This window comes from Tupaia chinensis, unplaced genomic scaffold (genome assembly GCF_000334495.1).
Source record: "Tupaia chinensis unplaced genomic scaffold, TupChi_1.0 Scaffold146828_1, whole genome shotgun sequence".
In the NCBI taxonomy this organism is placed as follows: Eukaryota; Metazoa; Chordata; class Mammalia; order Scandentia; family Tupaiidae; genus Tupaia; species Tupaia belangeri.
The window spans coordinates 577,720-597,158 of NW_006206682.1; the positions used below are offsets into that span (position 1 = coordinate 577,720).

The following is a 19,439-nucleotide window of genomic DNA, read 5'->3' on the forward strand; positions in this document are numbered from 1 at the left end:
TGTCATAGAGACTGGTTCATGATGGTTTATTTAATTTGTCCTCATTCTGGTATCTCACTTTGCTTTTGGAGACCAGAACTCCAGTTGCCTCTCTGGATTTTCTCATAAATATGGTAGAATGAGATTCTTAAAGAGTGTTCTAGGACTAGAGCCTGTTTCCCATTTCTATTACATTGCTTATTCTACTCATGACTCCCTAGAGTGATGTATAAGCATAGTATTTTTAAATGAACATTATCCCTGTGTGTTTGATTAAAATTATATTAACATATTTGATCAGGTATGTTTACTATTTAAAAAGTAAGTTTGGGATAAAACTAGAATTGTTTAAGTTATTCAGGAATGTTGCAACATAGTCTACCACTGGAATTACAAACAAGAAGGTCTATGTGGAAACATGTTGTTACCTTTAAATACTAAAATTTGTCAAGTTTAAGTCAGAATAAATAGAAAATAGCCTGCATTTTAGACCAGTTGCCTTTAAGTTTTTTATCCACATGTTGGCTTATAATAGTGGCTTTGTAGGAGAGGTTCAGAGATATATCAGTGCATCTCCATTTTCTACCTGAAGTCACTCATCAGGAAAAAAGTTTAAGTTGCATATTTTAGCAGTTGTGATACTAAAACATCTGTTAAGAGCATCATTATTGAGAGATCAAGCCAAAGTTCAAAACCTAAGAGGGAAGTGCATTGAGTAAATGGATCTGGAGAGGTATTATAAAGATCAGCTTTTCTGGTTTTTTGTTCTTTGTTTTTGTTTTTAAATCAGTTAAAGACTTCTGCTTCAAAAGTACTGTGAAGACTGTTTTTTTTTCTCAATATTTTTAATCTATTAATAGATGAAGCTAGTGATAGGGTATAAAAACTGTCAGTTCTTGCTTAGTAAGCATTAAATTAATTATTATAGTAGTATGTTAATAAAATGTATTATAAATAATACATTGGTCCATCTATCTCAACGTGGACACATTTAAAACCATATGAAGTAGACATGGCTCATCAAACTTTCAGTTGTAGTTGTCATAGTTAGAATTGTTTTTCCTGATCTATTGTTTTTTATTAAGTTGTTTAGTACAGTTAAAACTGTCAGTGAATAAAAATAATTGCCATATGCTTTTATGACCACCTTGATGGGGATCTATAGTTCAGTTTTATGTCTTTGTTGAATACAGTTCTATGTGCATTCTCTTGCAACCTAATAAAAATAGTAAATAAAAAATTATTATTTAAAAAAATTTTCATAAAAATTTCACCAAAGCCACAGATGGGAATTTAAAGGCAACATTTGTTGTTAGAGTTTGATTGAATTTTCATCAGTTTTTTTTTGCTTTCTTAATGAGGTTGTAACTCATGGTGCGTGCTACTGCAGTTGTGTATATTACTGAAATGCTAGAAGCTTCAGCTTGTTGATGATGTTGACACTGCTTATATGTACATATAACTGGTTTGAGCATTTGAATGTATATTTTCCCTTCTCATTCTAGTTGGACTGATCCAGAGGTTTCTGGTACTTCAGATTTATGTACCCCTGGGACAAGACTTCTCCACTGAATTGCTGTAAGATATATAGAACTTCTTTGAATGTTTTATGTGTATTAGACATTTGATCGATTTAAGCAGTACCAACAGTCATTAATTGTAAGTGGCAGTTTTTGCATTAAAGAGCAGTGACTTACCAAGTCGCCATGAAGTAATTAAACTAATTTAATCGTATTTCTTCAATATCACTCTACTTGCATTTCCCTAGGGAAGGAAAGCAGAATCATCTGCTTATAGAAATACGAAAGGAATATGATTTTGACAATAAACAGCCTGTAACTTGTAAAATACATAATCCAGAAGTTTTGAGATTTTGGTTGAAATGAGGGATGATGTTATGTTTTATATTGTCTGTTGTTCAAAACTGTGGTTGGTTTAGAATGGATGAAAATACTTTTAGTAATATTTACTTTAGAAATATTCATCTTTTCTGTTTACGCATAGCTTGGATATATTAGTTTTAAATGGCCTTGCTAGTTTATAACACAACTTAGTTACTCAGTTGAGTTTCCTGTTTTGTAAGATGTTGAGTCCTCCGTTGTGTGAGAATGAAAATAGCATTTGATTTGTAGACTCACATAGAATTGAATATTGTTTAAGATTTCATTAGTAAGTATATGCATACTTTAAACAGACCTTTACATTTAAGGCTTGTTGCTTTTCTAATTTTTCTTTTTAATTAATAGCTGTTCAAGGTCTATTTTTCCTGTTGGGATAAATCACTTTTCTTATCTAGATAATTTTGTACTAGTTCTACTAGTACAGATTAAGAGAAAGGAAAAACTTTCTTAATAAAATAAGGACAACATAAACGAGATTATCTCTCTTCATTTATATGAATTATTAATAGAATGTTAATGATATTCATATATTGATAAATTTTAACTAATCATGCACCATCTTATTTTCTAAGGAAATGAAGGATAAATGGGGCAATTTATGCCTTTGATTTTTTTTTTCCAACCTTAAAACTCAGTAAACTTTTTACTTTGATCTGTTTTTATTATCCTTCATGGTCACTGAGATTCTTTAAAATAGTCCTTAGAGTAACAAGACCAGAGCATTATTTGATGTTCTTATGTATCACTTTCTGGTTTTTGCAGAAAAAGCATTTTCAAGACTCCAGATACATTCTTAAGGTACAGAGAGCACCACATAAAGCTTTATTTTCAGTGTAGGGGAAAGTGGTTCCCTTTCAAATGGAAGTAAACTCCTTACTTAGAAATCCATTCCAGACCCCTTGTTCTCCTGCTCTTTCTTTCTACCTTGTGTAATTTGGAAATTTTCAAAAGCAGTGGCAGAGGTACCAGTAGTTGCCCTTTTGATCAAAGCTGTGCAAAGACACTTGGCTGAGCTTTGGAACAGAATCTTTTGCCAGTGAGCCTTCTTTTTCTATTCAGAATTAAGCATCATTTGTGTGCCCAAACAGTTGAGGTTATCATCCTAGCGTAGGCAATATGCTGTTTTAGCTAATTTAATAACAATTAAAGCTTTAATTATCAAGAAAGGAACAAGTATTTTAGGTTTACCTTAATCCTAGAGGGAAAGCACCTGATAGTTAAGTAAGCCTGACTACCCCTTCCTTACTTTTACTAATACTCTCGGCCTATTTAAAGATGGCAAAACATTTTGAGGTTTGTTAGGATTGTTAGATTTTCAATTCAGTTGACTATAATCATAGACTCCTTTGTTTTTATATCGACATGGGCAGACACTTGGATTTTGCAGATGATTTTGGTTTTATAGTTTTAGCAAACTTAATGTCTTATGGATAGAAGGTCAAAATTATTGGGCCTGCACATGGTGGTGTGGTATGTCGCTGGACTTCCACATGGCTGACCAAAGTTCTAGTCCTGGGCCTGGTTACTTGAAACTCACCGTGGGCACGTGTGCATGCACTCCTAAGATCCTGAGAGGACAATGGAGGAGAAGAGATCATAGAGTGGCCATCCTCTTTAGGGGTGATTTCTCACTTTCTTGCTCACTGTCTCTGTCTTTCTCTCTCTATCAAGCACATGTGCCCTAAGGCAAAAACCTCTACAAAAACAAAATAAAAAATGATTAAATAGAGAAGACATTGTATGTCCTGACCTTGTAAATTTATCATATTATAAAATAAACCTTGTAAATTTGTCACAGTGTAAGAAAATATATTCATTCCATATTTGAATTTATTGCTTATCAAAAATATTTTGCTATTTTAGGAATTAGTGACAGAGACTATGTTTAAGTTTTATGTATTTTTTATTTTTATGTTTTGCTGTAGGGCATGTGTGCTCTCTGGAGAGAGAGCGGAAATTAGAAATCACCCTCCGGGGGGATGGCCATGCTGCTGTCCCTTCTTCATTCTTCTCTAGGGATTTGGGGCATACACATATACCCAGCATGGTTTAAGCTGCTGGGTCTGGAACTTGAACCATGGAGTCAGCCTTGCAGGATCCAGCCACCTTAACCTCTGCACCACCTGGCCGGCCTGAGACCATGTTTTTACAAGAAGAAAAGTTGGAGTATAGATTCTTTTTCTAGCCACAGCTTTTTTTCCTTCCTTAAAAGAAAGGGCTTTCTTTCAGCACCTTTAGTATTTTACTGTTTCTAGCAGCATAGCTCTAGGCTATTTTAAATAATACATTTCTATAACAAGCTTGGAAAGTCATAGCAGAAAGATATCTGGCTTCTAAAATTTTCCATTGTCAGAACTGGAGAAGCTTTTTGTTTCACAAAGATACGTTTATACATCAAGAGGGTTTCATAAATGGAGTCTTGCCAGCTGGTTTGTGCATTTCACAATCATTTCCTCAGCATCTTCCTGTGCATCCCATGCCCACGGGATGATTATGCTACTCAGGAGGGGTTGTGTGTGTGGCTTAGGGGATGCCTTAGACAGCAGCAACTCTGCTGGAGGTGTCATTCAGTCAACAAATTATTGAATTCTTCTTATTATCAGGTGTTATTTTAGACATGAGGAATTCAGTGTGCCTGGAATGTGTATACTCCTCCCCACGTGCATTGTGACGTTATTTCTTTTTCGAAAGGTTTTTGCTATAGGGCGCATGCACTCACCAGAAAGAGACAGACAGACAGAAAGTGAGAAATCAGCCCCACAGGGGGGATGGCCATGCCACAACCCCTTCTCCTCCATTCTCCTCTCGGGACCTTGGGCATGCACGCACATGTGCCCAGCATGAGTTTAAGCCACTGGGTCCAGGACTCGAACCATGGTTGACTACATGGGAGTCCAGTGACATAGCCATTATGCTAACTGCTGGTCCCCATTGTGACATTTTTTTTTATCCCAATCCACCATCACATTGTCCTTGATATACTATTAGAGCTTCCCATGGAATTTCCCAGCCTCCTGTATTATCTTCTTCTAATCTAGTCTCTGCTCTGCAGCTAGAATGATCTTTCTTTAAAAAAAAAAAAAAAAAAACTAGAACTCCCATTGAACTGTTATAATTCATGGAAGTTGTTCTGGAAGAGTTTATGTTTGATGGAGATAGCAGAGAAGGGTCTAATGGAGACAGAGGAAGGGTCAGGATAGGGTGATTAGCTGAGGGGGTCTAAGGCAACCTATTGGCAGTGGTGGTAGCACATTCAGCAGGCTGTGTGATCAGGTTGAGGAAGACTGCAGCCTAGAATAGTCTTGAGCAAGAACATCTTGTGACAGTGATGTAGGCTATTGGAAGTCAACATATCTGGTACGTAGGCTGATCAGCCATTTCTTTATCCTCATAGTTCTTCAACCCTTATTATTTAAAAATTTTTTATAGCTCTTTTCTAGATGACTTTATCTTCATAGTAGCATAATTATTATGTCTATATTACCATTAAGAGAATCGAAATCCAGGAGGTTAAGGAATTTGTCAGAGGTTATTTAACGCCACCACAACATGCTGTCTGACTTGTAAATATCCTTTTTCTGACTATGTATGTACATAACCAATAGATAATAATAAATATTTCAGTTGAGTTTTAGTATAAGGTGAAAGTGCTAAAACTTTTCTGTCTTCTTTATAGAGACTTCTCATTACACTGTTTCAACATTAGGTTTCTGGGAAGGAAAGGTCTTTCATGCTGACATGTTTCTGTTTACCTTTTTCAGAGGTAAATGCCTGAAAGTTAAAGGAAGAGTTTTATCTAGATTTTTTTGTGTGTGTTTTTTAGTATTTTGCATCTCAGATTATAAGATAATCATAATTATAAATAATTTTTTTCATAAAAACTAGGAAACAAGTTTATATCTCTCTTTTTTTTAATGATAGAGTACATACACACACAAGAGTGGGAGCGAGGGAGAACAAGAGAGAGGGTGTAATCAGGCCCTGTGATCCCCTTCCTCCATTCCTCTAGCTTTTTGGATCTTAGTGCACATGCTCAGTATGTTTTAGGATGACTGGTCCAGGGATTTGAACTGTGATTACCACATGGGATCCCGCTTCTCCAGCAGCACATGACTGCTGAGCCACAGAACTGGCCCATTTACCTCTTTATTGATTCTTTACTTTGATCTATGTGGAGGCCTCTTTTTCCTTTCACATCTAAAAATTATACTATTCAGAATCTTGTACTTACAGGTAAATAGCTTCAGAACTTCTTGACCTGCTCACCAATTATCCAAACACATTACATTTTGTGTGTGAAACAAAATGACTGTTAACTGTACTAACAATGTATTTAGCACTGACGTATGGAATTATTTAAGTGTTTGAAGAGTCAACCCAGAAAAGATTTCCTTGCTTTTTATAGAAGTCATTTTGACTTGCTTATTTCATAGTAACAGTTGGCAGTTTTCTTTTCCAGAGTGTTTAGTATAGCTGTGTCTGACCTTCTGACTTTAAGGTAAATGGTTGAATAAACAACAGGTTTTTAAAAATCCTTTGTTTTATGGTATCTTCCCAACTGCATCACCAAGGTAGTGGGAGGCCAGCAGCTCCCCTGTGTGGACTTGGTAATCGTTAGAGCCTGGGATGAAGGGCAGATAGCTGGTACACAGAAGGAACAGCGTGAACCTGAGTTCTTGGAAAAGAACCAACTGTCTCTTGAAATAGAAATCCATTTCACTAAATTTGATGCTGCCAATCACACTAAATGATTTAGGAATATTACATTTTTTGACAAGAGTTGCATTCATTTTACTGAATATTGTTGAGCTGCATTAATTCCTTTCTTTATCCTGATTTTTGTCATCATCTCGAATTCCGAGAGACATTTTGTACTGTTATGCCTCTAGTGAATTGACATTATTTCTCTCATCTCAGCCAGTGCTTTTTCAATATGTGGGTTGAAAAACATTTTGCATGCTTGTGATGGGCATCATGTACTGTCTAGAGAGGTGGGGATTCTTAGCCTGTGGGTCCTAGAGAATGTTATTGCTGCATTTTTGCTAGAAGCTTTCACATGTTGAGCCCTTAGCTGTTTGGATTACTGCTTGTGTCTGGAACCTGATAAAGTCAGGAAGCAAGTGTTAACGTCTTTAAAAAGATAGAGCCCTAGAAGTCCTTACAAATTATAGCTGATCTTTTGTGATCTCTACTTTGCACTGGTCTGTATTTAAAGTTATATAAGAGTAGAGATTCATGATTTTTTTTTTTTTAAGGTTTTTGCCATAGGTAACATGCACTTTCTGGAGACAGAGACAGAGATAGGGAAAGTGAAAAACTACCCTGCAGGGGGGATGGCCATTCCTCAGTCCCTTGTTCTTCATTCTTCCCTTGTGATTTTGGGCATGCATGCACACATGCACACACACCTGGTGTGACTTTCAAGCTGCTGGTTCAGGACCTGACTCGTTACTAGAGACGAGGGCTTCCATTGCCTTAACCATCACGTCACCTGTTGACCCCTAGAATTTAATGATTTTTAACCTAGAATTTAATCTAGGATTTATGATGCTTATTCTAGAGTTTTTGTCTTTTGCTTTTAATCTACTTCTTAGTTATATGGTTTTGGGCTAGACACTTAAATTCTGTGTTTCAGTTCATCATCAGTAAAGGGTAATGGGAACTCTCATTTTAATTGCTAGAGTTAATTGAAGAAATAGTTTTTTTGTAAGAAATATTGAGTTTAGGTCAATGTCAATGTAAAAGCTTCTTTTTCCATTTCTTTTTAACAATATTTAAAAATATTTTAAAATTTTATTTATTATTATTTATATCACCTTTCTGTATTGTTACTACTGAGCTAGACAAAGAGGTTGCAGTTGAGCAGTCCCACCCCCCCAAAACAAACAAACAAAATAAACATGAGCAGGTCAGCCCCTCAGTTCTCCTTCAGTTGAGGAAAAAAATGAACATTTCCAAAACTGATAATGAGTGAGCTGAACTAAAAGTAAAATGTCTTTCTAAGGGTCCTTGGAATACAAAGTCGTTTTACATTTTAATGGTCCAAAGTAAGGGATAAGATACTTCAGACTTTGGTTATGGTAATCAAGCAACCTTGGCCATGAATGAGGACCATAAGACTTCTAAAATTCCCATTTAAAGGAAAAATAGGGTTTTAGCTTCAATACTTAGAATATTTTTTGCAGAATGGAAACTACTGGCTGTGAGCACAGAGAACCCAGGCAGCAACCTGACGATTACCCCCTTCAGAAACAGAAATTTGATTATCTAAGCTCCCACCAAAAAAGAGAGCCCACAAGATAATCATGCCCTTTTGAACCAGTCATAGAACTGATCTTACTCTTGTACTCCCACCCTTAATTTTGCTTTTAAAATGCATGTTGGGAACTCCTGGGAAACCAGACCTTTGGGGCTTGAGCTGCCTGTGTCCTTGCTTTGTACACCGCAACAAAGCTATACTTTCCTTCATCACACTATGTGCCTGCAGTTTGGTTTGTAGTGCTTAGGTGAGTAAACTTGATTTGAGTTCTGTAACAAGGTCATAAAAGAAATTCAATACAAGTTTCAGATCCTTCTACTCTATTGACATTTACTCCTATCTTTCCTTCTAAAGTGACGTCAGATACAGTAGGTTCCTTTGAAGTTTTTAAACAGAAAAACTTCCTAACTGCAGACCTATTCTTTTCATATGTCATGGGTCCTCTTCAGCCTCTATAAAGCTACCAGAATGGAGAGAATTCTTAAATTCAATATCTTTAGGTCAGAATGACATTGATGAGGGCTCTTAAGACAGTGTCCAGTTAACCAAGCACAACTCTTGCTGCAGAAAATTTGCTTTCTAATTTTTTGGTCATTTTGATGCCTTCCTTTAAAAAAAAAAATAATGGTTGCTATTTAGCTCTTCAAGTTATTTGTGAAGAGGTATCATCCAAATGAATGCAAAGTAGTATTCATCAGTACAGTCTTTTATGTCACCAGTTAAATATATTTCTAAACTTACATGTTTAGAACTGGACAAAAAGACCAATAGTAGCTCATTTTTGTATTAGAAGTATTGTATACCTAGGTAATAATGATATTACAAGTTTCATTAACATTTCGAATACATCTCATGGCTAATTCCAACTTCTATTTTTTTCTTTTTAAAATCATCAGTATTTAAATCTCATTATTTTAATTATGTCCAATTAAATGTACTTGCATAATCAGTATATTTTATTACATGCATTAGTAAGGAGTGCACTTTAAGACACTTTGCATACTGACTTTTTAATGTATTAAATTTGCATGCCTTAAAATAAGTTTCATGTAGAAGTTTTAGATAACACATGTGGTAGGTATATAAATCAGATGTCTATTATCTATTATCTATTAAATATATGTTTATGAAAAGACTTTTTCTTCCTGTTTCTTAGTTCATTTACTTTTCTAAATTACATTTTCAGTACTCTTTAGATCATCTAGATGTATGCTCAAAGCTAAAACAAAATACTAATGGAGGAAAAATGGCACATAAGGGGATTGTTTGAAGGTATTCTTACTCAAAAATAATAATAAAAGTCCATGCGTTTGTTAAAATTGCTATATCAATTATCGGGCATGCGTCAGGGTCTTGTAATGGGTCAGATTATAGGCTTGAGCAACACAGGCTCTGCCATTTATTAGCAAGGTACGCCTCACCTGTACAATGACAAATTTAGTGAGGATTAAATTTGATAATGCCAAATACTAACTATACAGTAAATATTAAAATTTTTACATCTCTATAGGGAAGAGTACAGTAACATTTAATTTTTAAATTCCTCTCCTGAAGCATCTCAAGACAAGTTAGGCATGCCCTTTTTCCTTATAAATTTTTATAGTACTTATCCCTGATGAGGGATGGAAAAACAGCCAGTTGTGGGAAGCCTACCTGACGGTGGACTCAGAGAACCAACCAGCATAGACATGAAAAGTGGAAATGACTCCTGTTGTTTGAGTATGAATGCTGATGACTTACTTAAAAGTCAGCTGCAGGAAGTTACAAGTGACCAGACCAAGTGTAGAACCACAGATAATTTCCCATGAAGAAGCAGGACCTGGGGGAAAATAGATAAAGCAGGAAGACTTTTAATGGCTTAAGGTGTAATAAACAGGTTTTTGCTATTTCCTGCTACATCAAGAACAGGAATGATTGAAGATGACTCACAGCCACACAAGGATCCTCTAAACACTCTCCTTTGTTATGAGAGTCAGGAGAATGTTTCTTTCATGCCTTGAGTGATACATACCTTACCTTTTTTTTTGGTTGGGAGTATTATTGACTCTGGTTTGGTTCTCCTTCCCTTCAACTATATTTTATTTTTATTCAGGTAGTTGTCTTAAATACTCAAAACAAAAATAATTTTGAAACATCTACAAAACAGAATATAATACATATGTTATATGTTAATATATGAAATATATAATATATAAAATATATAAAACTTACAATATTTAGGACACTTTTGGCATTCCAAAACAATTATAGTATGGGGGGTATGGATTTCTAGTTTGCAATTAAAATTTACCATGTAACCTTAATGAAGTCATTTGGCTTTAAACAAGTTGGCCAACAGCAAATACAAGGGGAGTCCTCTTGTAGGAAGAGCTGCTATCTCTAGGGTTCCTGATTTTTGTAATTCTTTTCACATAAATTATGGAGTTTCTTGTTGGGATGTTAAAATGATTTAGGATCTTTATTTGGATTCATATAAATGACTTTCATGAGATGACATACATGTAGTAAATCACAAATATTTTCAAAAAGTTCCTAGAGGGTCAGTAGGTGACGTGATGGTTAAGGCTCTGGACTCCTACATGGTTGAGTGTGGTTCAAGTCTGGGACCTGGCAGCTTTTTTTCTTGCTTTCTCCCTTTCTCTTTTTCTATGGTGAGCACTTATGCCCTATAGCAAATTTTAAATAAATAAATAAATAAATAAATTGAATACTTTTTTTTCTTTAAGAGAGATTTTTGCTATGGGGAATATGTGCTCATCAGAGAGACAAAGCAAGAAATCATCCCCTAGGGGATGGCCGTGTCGCAGTCCTTTCTCCTCCATTCTCCTCTTGAAACTTTGGGCACCCACACACGCACACGCACCCGCACCCAGTGTGAGTCTTAAGCCACCTGGTCCGCAACTCAAACTGTAATCAACTATGTGGGAGTCCAGCAATATACCCAGTACGCCATCTACTGGTCCCAATTAAAACTGATTATAAAAAAAAAAAGTTCCTGGAAAATGGAAGAAAGTACAAGTTTATTAAATACAGTTAGTGGCAGGAAGAGCCAAACTTGGGCACAAATTTCTCCTGAAATAAGAAAAAGTGGATTTCAACTCTGTAGAGGCTTGAGAGTTTTTGTTTGCAAAAATTTTTTGCCAAAATACAAGCACATCTTAGGATAACACTTTTATATGTTTGTTATAGTATTTATCATATTATCACATAATGGTCTAAATATTTAAGTATTTCCCAACCAACTCCCCATCTCTAACAAGGCTAGAGATCTTCAAAATGAAGACAAAAAATTGAAACCTAATAAGGCTATCATTGAACTTTGAATTTCTAAGCCCCATTTATAAAAGTCATTGCCCAGCTGTTACAATGGACAATAGCAGAATTAAATGAACTTTAAAACGTTTGGGGAAGGGTGTTTAGTGGGTGACATGGTGGTTAAGGTGCTAGACTCTAGACATGGCTGACCATGGTTTAAGTAGGACCTTATGGCTTACTTCCTCACTTTCGCTTTCTCTCTCTCTCTGTCAATCTCTGGTCAAATTAAAAAATAATAATAATAAATAAAATCTTTTTTAAAAAATAGAGCCAATTTCTACTTCTGGCAGTGGAGATTATTTTAAAAAACATGTTTATTGGGACCTAACAAAACCACTCGTCCAGTGCATGATCAATATTAGCAATTCTTTTAGCAATTTCTAATTTCTTGTCTTATTAGACTCGACTAAGTTTCAGTTTGTTGCAATTTACCCTGACATTTGCTTTTACTTTTTTTTTTTTTTAAGGTTTTTGCCATAGGGTACATACACTTACCAGAGAGAGACAGAGACAGACAGCGAGAGGGGAAGTAAGAAATCACCCAGAAAGGAAGACCGTGCCACAATCCCTTCTCCTTTCCCTTCCTGGGATTTTTGGCATGAATGCACATGTGCCTGGCGTGAGTTTCAAGCTGCTAGATCTGGGACTCAAACTGAGGTCGACCATGTGGGAGTCCAACATCTTAACCATCACACCAACTGCTATTCCCTCTGCTTTTCTTTTTAAAGTTTTGTGTTTTTTGTCTTGTTTTGTTTTTATTATTTTTTAAAATTTCTTTTTCTCATGAAGGGGAGAGACTCACAAAGTACTCTGGACAGAGTCTCACTACTCCATGAAACTTCTCCAGACCCCCAGTCAGCTAGGGCCACGCTACACATGGATGCACCTGGTATGTTCAGGTTGACCCAGGATCCAAGCCTCCCATACGGTTCCAGTGTCATGCAGCAGCAGCCTGCTACTTGTACCACCGTGGCAGGACCTGTTTTAATTTTTAACTCATTCTTACATAAGTTTAACATTTTGATCTTAAGACAGCCTGGGTTCATGGGAGAAAAACCACAGGACTTGCTGCAACCCAAGCTTCTTCATCCACATGCCCCACAAAGTTGGTGGTCACTGAGTACCCTAAGCTCTTCTAGATCTGATCTCAGGCACCTCTCCCTCCATAACCCATTCCGTCCCCTCTGCAGGCCAATAGGCACCTTGGTTGCTAAGCTTCTCACAAGCTCCCATGTATTTAGTGCAAGTTTTCATCCATCCTAATCCCAGCTCTGTACTTTTTCGCTCTTTTAATTAAAACTCAAATGGATGTTCTACACAAACACTCCTCATATCTTCCAGTTGTAGCAAGTTGGTGTTTCCTCCACATTTCTGTAACTCTGTACATGATTATTTTGAGGGCAGGGACCACATCTTATTCATGGTTGTTACTTCCACAGCACATAAGATAATTCTGTGTGCATGGGAGTCTTCAGTAGTGTTGTATTGGTATACTGTCAGTATGGTTCTTTGATAAGAAAAGGGTAGGAAAAAATCCCTAGAATTAGAGTAAAAAAGCAGGTGAACAGGATTGGGAAAACTTCAGTTTAGCCTTTCTCAATGTTTAATTCCTGGGAAACTAGTCACTGGGCCTTAGTTTAACCTTGTGTTTGCTCTGCCATGTGTAAAGTGCATTTCTTTTAGCCATCTCTCTAGGATGATAACAATATCCAAGAGTAAGGAAATGCAAGAGAATTTAGGTAAGGAGAAATTAACTTTCTTGAATTTTCCCAAAATGGCTATTTGGGTAAAGATATATACCAGTAAATGTTTTTGAGGTGGGACTAAAGCTACAGAACTCCATAGTTTACTCTTAGATGAAAACTCTGATTAGAAGCCTGTAAAAGAACTCCCCACAGACAACTTTAATTAAAACCAAGTAGTTTGCCCCTTTTTATTGGAAGACATTAGTGATCTTACATTTTATATGTATTTCATACTTAAAAAGCTATTAGAATAAACTAAAACAGTGACAGTGATAGGAAATTCACAGAGTGGTTGGAGGCTTGTTGCATTTGTTTACAGTAAATAGGAACAGCTGTCCTGCTTCATATACACAGATAGTACCATTCTCTTTTACTCTAAGATTAAATTCCACTGATTTAGAACTTGGAAAATCAAATATCTCTTAATAACATTTAAAACTGTATTTGATTATTGAATAGCCATTGGAATAAATGTACATATTTACTGTATAAAAACTGACATGTTAAAATGAACTTTAAAAAAAGTTTTAGCAGCTCAGTTCTTCATTATTAAAAGGAATCTCCAAGACTTACCCAGTTTCCTATTTTTTATAGGAAAAACTCTGAGCTTCAGGGAAGAAAAGGTCACATATTTCCCAGAGTATGTTTCTTAGTGGGAAAGCCAGGATGAAAGTCTTAGACTTCTGACTCTCTAGCCTCTTTTCTTGAGATCTTTTATTACTTGAGTTTGAAAAGATGTAATATGATTTTATAATCATGGTTCTTGACACTTTTTAAAAATGAATATGTTTCTGCAAGTGCTTTGAACTTTCAGTTGCAGAAGGTTAATTCTGTTACTATAATCCAAATCTCTTCTCTTCTACCTCTGCTCTCTGAAAATCACCAAGAAGTTAGTCTTTGAGTCAAGATTAGAAAGGTTAAAAAACAAAATCAAAAACAAAACTTCTTTTAACGATCATGTGGTTGTTAGGAACAGAGGTCTGTTCAAATTATCTCAAGTAAAACAGGTGTTGGAAGAACATGGAGAGATTTTAAGGTGCCCAGCTGTGAAAGCTGGTTGTCAACAGCATCTCTCTCCCTGGTGGCTGCTCTCTAGCCTCTTGTTCTGTTTGTAAGTCACTTTGGTTCTTCTGTTTCCATCCTGCATACTGGCTTTCTGTGATTACTTGTGATTGTGCATGTGGGCAACAATGGCTGCCATCAGTGTCCTCTGAATCTACAACTCCAGCTCCTATCACCGCTGACCAGGTTCAGCCTGGGCATCTTCTGTTGAATCATTGGAAAAGTCATGAAGTATTTTTTTCTGTTTTTCTGTGCAGAAATGTGTCATGACTTCCCTGATGACTCAATGGTTCCGAGATTTGAAAGAGTAAAACAGGATTGGTTCTTGGCCAATCATTGATCTTAAGCTCATGCTTCCTTATTTGGTTTCAGCTTTTGAAGTTTCAGATGGGGTAGATTCCCCGAGAAGGGGGTGTGAGCAGGACAGGCAGATACACTAAGATACCCACTGTACTCCTCCCTGATTATAGATACTTGACAGACCTTTGAACTTCTTTGTCAGGCACCTGCCACTGATGTCTACAGATGTTTCTGTGCCCCTCAAGTAGCATCCAGGGGAACATTGTCACCAAAATTTCTCATTAGAGTCAGTCTACTTTGATGCCACTTCTATCCAAGGTCATGTACTTAATTTACTTGGAATCCTAAGGTTATCTCAGTAATACTGTGTAAATTTTCTTAGTTAATTTGGGTAGGCTCTGTGCTTCTCTAGCTAAATATTAATGCTAATTAGAATGGTTAGGGGAACCAGCAGTTACCGTAATGGCTATGTTGCTGGACTTCCATGTAGTTGACCGTGGTTCAAGTCCCAGACCCGGTGGCTTAAACTCACACCAAGTGCATATGCGTGTGTGCCCAAGATCCCAAGAGGAGAATGGAGGAGAAGGGATTGCAGCGTGGCCATCCCCCATGGGGGGTGATTTCTTGCTTTCTGTCTCTCTCTGTCTTTCTGGCAAGCACATGCGCCCTATAGCAAAAACCTCTCAAAAAAAAAAAAAGAATGAATGGTTAGGTTTAGGGCAAGTATGTGACATCAAGGTTGAGGTGGCTGGGTCCCACTGCAAGTTGGAATTCTAGACCCAGCAGCTTGATAAACACACTGGGCACATGTGAGTGCTTAAGGGATGGTGCCATGGCCATCCCCCCAGGATGCAATTTCTCAAGTTCTCTCTCTTTCTCCTGTCTCTGTCTGTGGTGATAAGTGCACCCTATAGAAAAACTTTTAAAAAAAAAGAGAGAGAGAGAGAACAGTTAGGTTTATGAAATATCTGTAGTATTTTAGGCTTGTTTGATACTGTATCTTGCCAGGTTTACTAATGTATCAAACAAGCCTAAAATACATCAATTTAATGTATATCTGTCCTATATTATCAAGAGCAACGGGTAGGCTGCAGCTCTCCCTTCACTGTAAGTTGACTATTCTGTGTCTTCACATTCCAGAACCTGGCTCAAACAAACAGTCCCTCTCTGTGACATGAGGTGAGAGCAGAAGAGCTAGAGTCTAAGCAGAACTAATAAAGCTTCTCCTCAGATATGTGTGGCTCGCATCACTTCCACTTACGTCCAACCCAACCTGGCTAAGCCTAGAGTCACTGGTTGGAGCAGCATAGTGTAAAATATTCTATACAAAAGAGGGACAGTGAATAATTGTGAGCAGGGAATATCTACCATAAGCATATACACATATTATTTTATTCAGTTATCACAACACTCTTAAGTAGGCATGTTATCATCGTTGCACAGCTTATGAACTTAATAGATGTGTACTGAACACCTACTATGTTCTAGACTCAATGCTCTTCCATTAATAAGGGTCAAGTGAGAATCCTCACTATCCCTTTCTCTTATATTGGGTTGTCGGGAAAGTCATGATGCATTTTTGCATAGAAAAACAGAAAAATATGTAATTACTTTCCTGATGACGTAATGTATTGATAATGTGAATTTATTTTGTTTAAAGTATTATGATTCTCAGATTATTCATACTTCTTTGTTGTATTACTTCTCAAACTCCTTGGTCTCAGGATCCCTTTTACACACTTAAAAAATATTGAAGACCTCAGAAAGCTTTTTGTTTATAAAGTTTGTATTGTTCTGCATTTGTTATTAGAAATTAATACTAAGTAATTCAAAAGATATTTATTATTTACAAACCCACTACATGTTAGAATAAATACTTAATAAATAACTGTAGCATAAAAATATGTTTTTCAAAGCAAAAAATATTTATTAAAGTATAACATTGCTTTGCATTTTTGTAAATCTCTTTAATGTCTGGCTAAGTAGAAGACAGCTGAGGGGCCAGCAGATGGCATAATGGTTATATCTCTGGACTCCCACATAGTCAACTGCGGTTCAAGTCCCAGATCTGGTAGCTTAAAACTCATGCTGCATGTGCGTGTGTGCCAAAAATTCCAAGAAGAGAATGGAGGAGAAGGGATGGCATTGTGGCCATACCCCCTAGGGGGTGATTTCTCGCTTTCTGTCTCTCTCTGGCGAGCACATATGCCCCATAGCAAAAAAAAAAACAAAAAACAAAACAAAAAACCTCTCAGAAAAAAAAAAAGACAGCTGATTTGTTTGTCTGTTTCTGCATTCAATCTGTTGGGACATAGCACATCATGTCACCTTTGAAAAATTCTACAGTGTACTGTAAGAGAAGACAGTGAAAGGGATAAATAACATCTTATATTGTTATAAAGATACTTTGACCTCACTGAACTCTGAACATTCTTGGAGACCCACAGGATCCCCATACTACTCCTTGAGAACCAAGAATCCCTTAGTCAGAATTCAAAAACTGCCTTTCTAAAATACATTCTGAAAACAAGCACATGACACCCTCAGTGCATTTTCCTGAAGTATCACTTGTCTGTTGATTTATGAATTAAGTATGTCTATTAGTAAAAAAATATATATAAAAAAAAACCCCAAATCCCACTGGCTTGACACAGTAAGGTTCATTTCTTGTTCATATCACAATCCACTGTAGGCCCATGGTAGTGACTCTGTCACCCACATTCATTTAGGGATCAAAGCTGTTTCCATCTTCTCTCTAGGGCCTTCTCTCTCAGAGTCCTCTGCTGTGTCTGATCAGTAGAATAGAGAATGGAGACCACATGGGAGGATCTTAGGGGTCACTTTCTCTGGCCAGAACTCATAAACCACCAATAAGAGCATTGGAGACTAACAAATGTAGTCTGTCAGCCAGGAGAAAGGAAACAGCAAGGTTTGGCCAAGACATATCAGCCTCCACCAGACTACAACTAAATTTCTAAATAAGTTAACATAGGACTTCGTGATTTATTGTTAGCATGTTTGCTTTATAAAACTTAATCTGCAGTACAAAATAGTAATAGTATGCTTTCAGGCAAGTCGTAGAATCATTCGATCTGTAATTTAAATTTTCTTACTTTTTCTTTTTTCCCAGTTTGCTCTAAGTCATGGGTGCTCACAGGAGAGGGACATACAGAGAGAAGGAGAAAGTGAGAAAGTACTCTTAGTGGGGGAATGGCTTCCTAGCTTCCCCTTAGAATTTTGGGCATGCAGGCATGCCCAGAGTGCTTTTTAAGCCACTAGATCCCAGACCCGAATCACTCAGCCCTCAGCGATCTGGCTGCCTTAAGATGGCTGTACCACCTGCTGGCCCAATTTAATTTTTTTTAACCTTTTTTTTTTTTTATTTTTAAACTTGAAGTTGCAAAGGTAGCACAAAGAACTGGCTTATACTTTTCATCCATTGTCACCAATGAACATTTTCACATTTGCTTTTACTCTTTGTTTGCATATGTGTGTCCATTGTCACCAATGAACATTTTCCCACATTTGCTTTTACTCTTTGTGTGTGTGAGAGAGAGAGAGAGAGAGAGCATACACATTTTTTCCCTCAAACTATTTGAGAATAAGTTACAGACCTCATACCCTTTACTAAATGTGTTAGTATGTATTTACTACCAATAAAAACATTCACTTACATAACCACACTATCATTTTCAAAACCAATTAATGTTGATAGAGTACTGTTTTCTGTGAATTATAGACATACTGTCCTTCATAACATTAGCCTTTTGATACAGAATTGTATAGTACATTTAATTTTTGTGTGTTTTAGTCTCCATTAATTTGAAATGGCTTCTCATTCTATGTCCTTTCACATCAAAGACATTTGTGAAAAGTGCAGGTCATTTATTTTGTAGATTGCCCCTTAATTGAGTTTGTTTTATGTTTCCTTATGATTAGATTCATGTGAGGCATTTTTTGCAGAAGTACTATCCAAGTGATGCTGTGTCCTTCTCAGTGCAGTTTATCGAAAGATGTTTATAGGTGATGTTAACTTTGATCACTGTCACTTGATTAATGAATATAGCAGACTTCCTCGTAGTAAAGTTACTATCTAAATTTTTTTTTTTACTTTAAAAATGGCATATCATTTATTTGAAATCATTAGGTCATTAAGAAAGCATGACATATTTTTCTATGTATTTTCAAAATGTGTCATGATTTACACAACAGCCCAATATATAAATAACTCATTCCTCAATAAACTCTCATTTGCTAATTTAGCATGATGATCCGTGGCTGAACTAATTGTTACTATAGTGGTCACAAAATAAAGTGAATTTTGGCCCAGCTTCGTGGTGCAGTTGAAAGCAAACTGAACTGCAGTGCTGAAGACCACATAGCCAACTGTGGGTTCAGATCTCTTGGTCATCCTGAAAACATACCAGGTGCTGGTGTGCATATCCAAGATCCTGATGAGCTGGAATGCTAGGGAAAGGGGATCGCACTGTGATGAGACCCTGCCAAGGGCATCTCTTTTGTGTGCGCACGTGCTCTCTCTCTCCTCTCTCTATGCACTTTATTTTTTCTTTTTAGCATTTATGCCATAGAATGCATAAGCTCACCAGAGAGAGAAAGAGAGAGGGGAAGTGAGAAATCCCTCCAGGGGCAATGGCCATGTTTTAATCCCTTCTCCTTTTAGGATTGTGGGCACACATGCATGTGTGCCTGGAGTGATTTTCAATCTACCAGGTCTGGTACTTGAACCATAATCAGCCATGTGGGAGTCCAGTGCTCCAACCACCACTTCACTTCCTGACTTCATGCATACACTTTTGTTGTGAATAAAATAGATAAACTTTAAGAAAAATAAAGTGAATTTTTAAGCTATTTTCTAGT

General features: G+C 36.6%; 1 protein-coding gene across 4 annotated transcripts in view; it reads left to right on the forward strand.

Annotated features, from left to right (window-relative positions):
• The window catches only part of CFAP20DC (CFAP20 domain containing), a 276,467-nt gene that overhangs the window by 12,788 nt on the left and 244,240 nt on the right, over window positions 1-19,439 (forward strand). For all 4 annotated transcript variants that reach the window (XM_006169141.3, XM_006169139.3, XM_006169140.3 and 1 more), the window contains exon 4: window positions 1,485-1,557. In XM_006169141.3, the coding sequence (XP_006169203.1) occupies window positions 1,485-1,557 (73 nt within the window). The remainder of the gene's footprint in view (window positions 1-1,484; window positions 1,558-19,439) is intronic.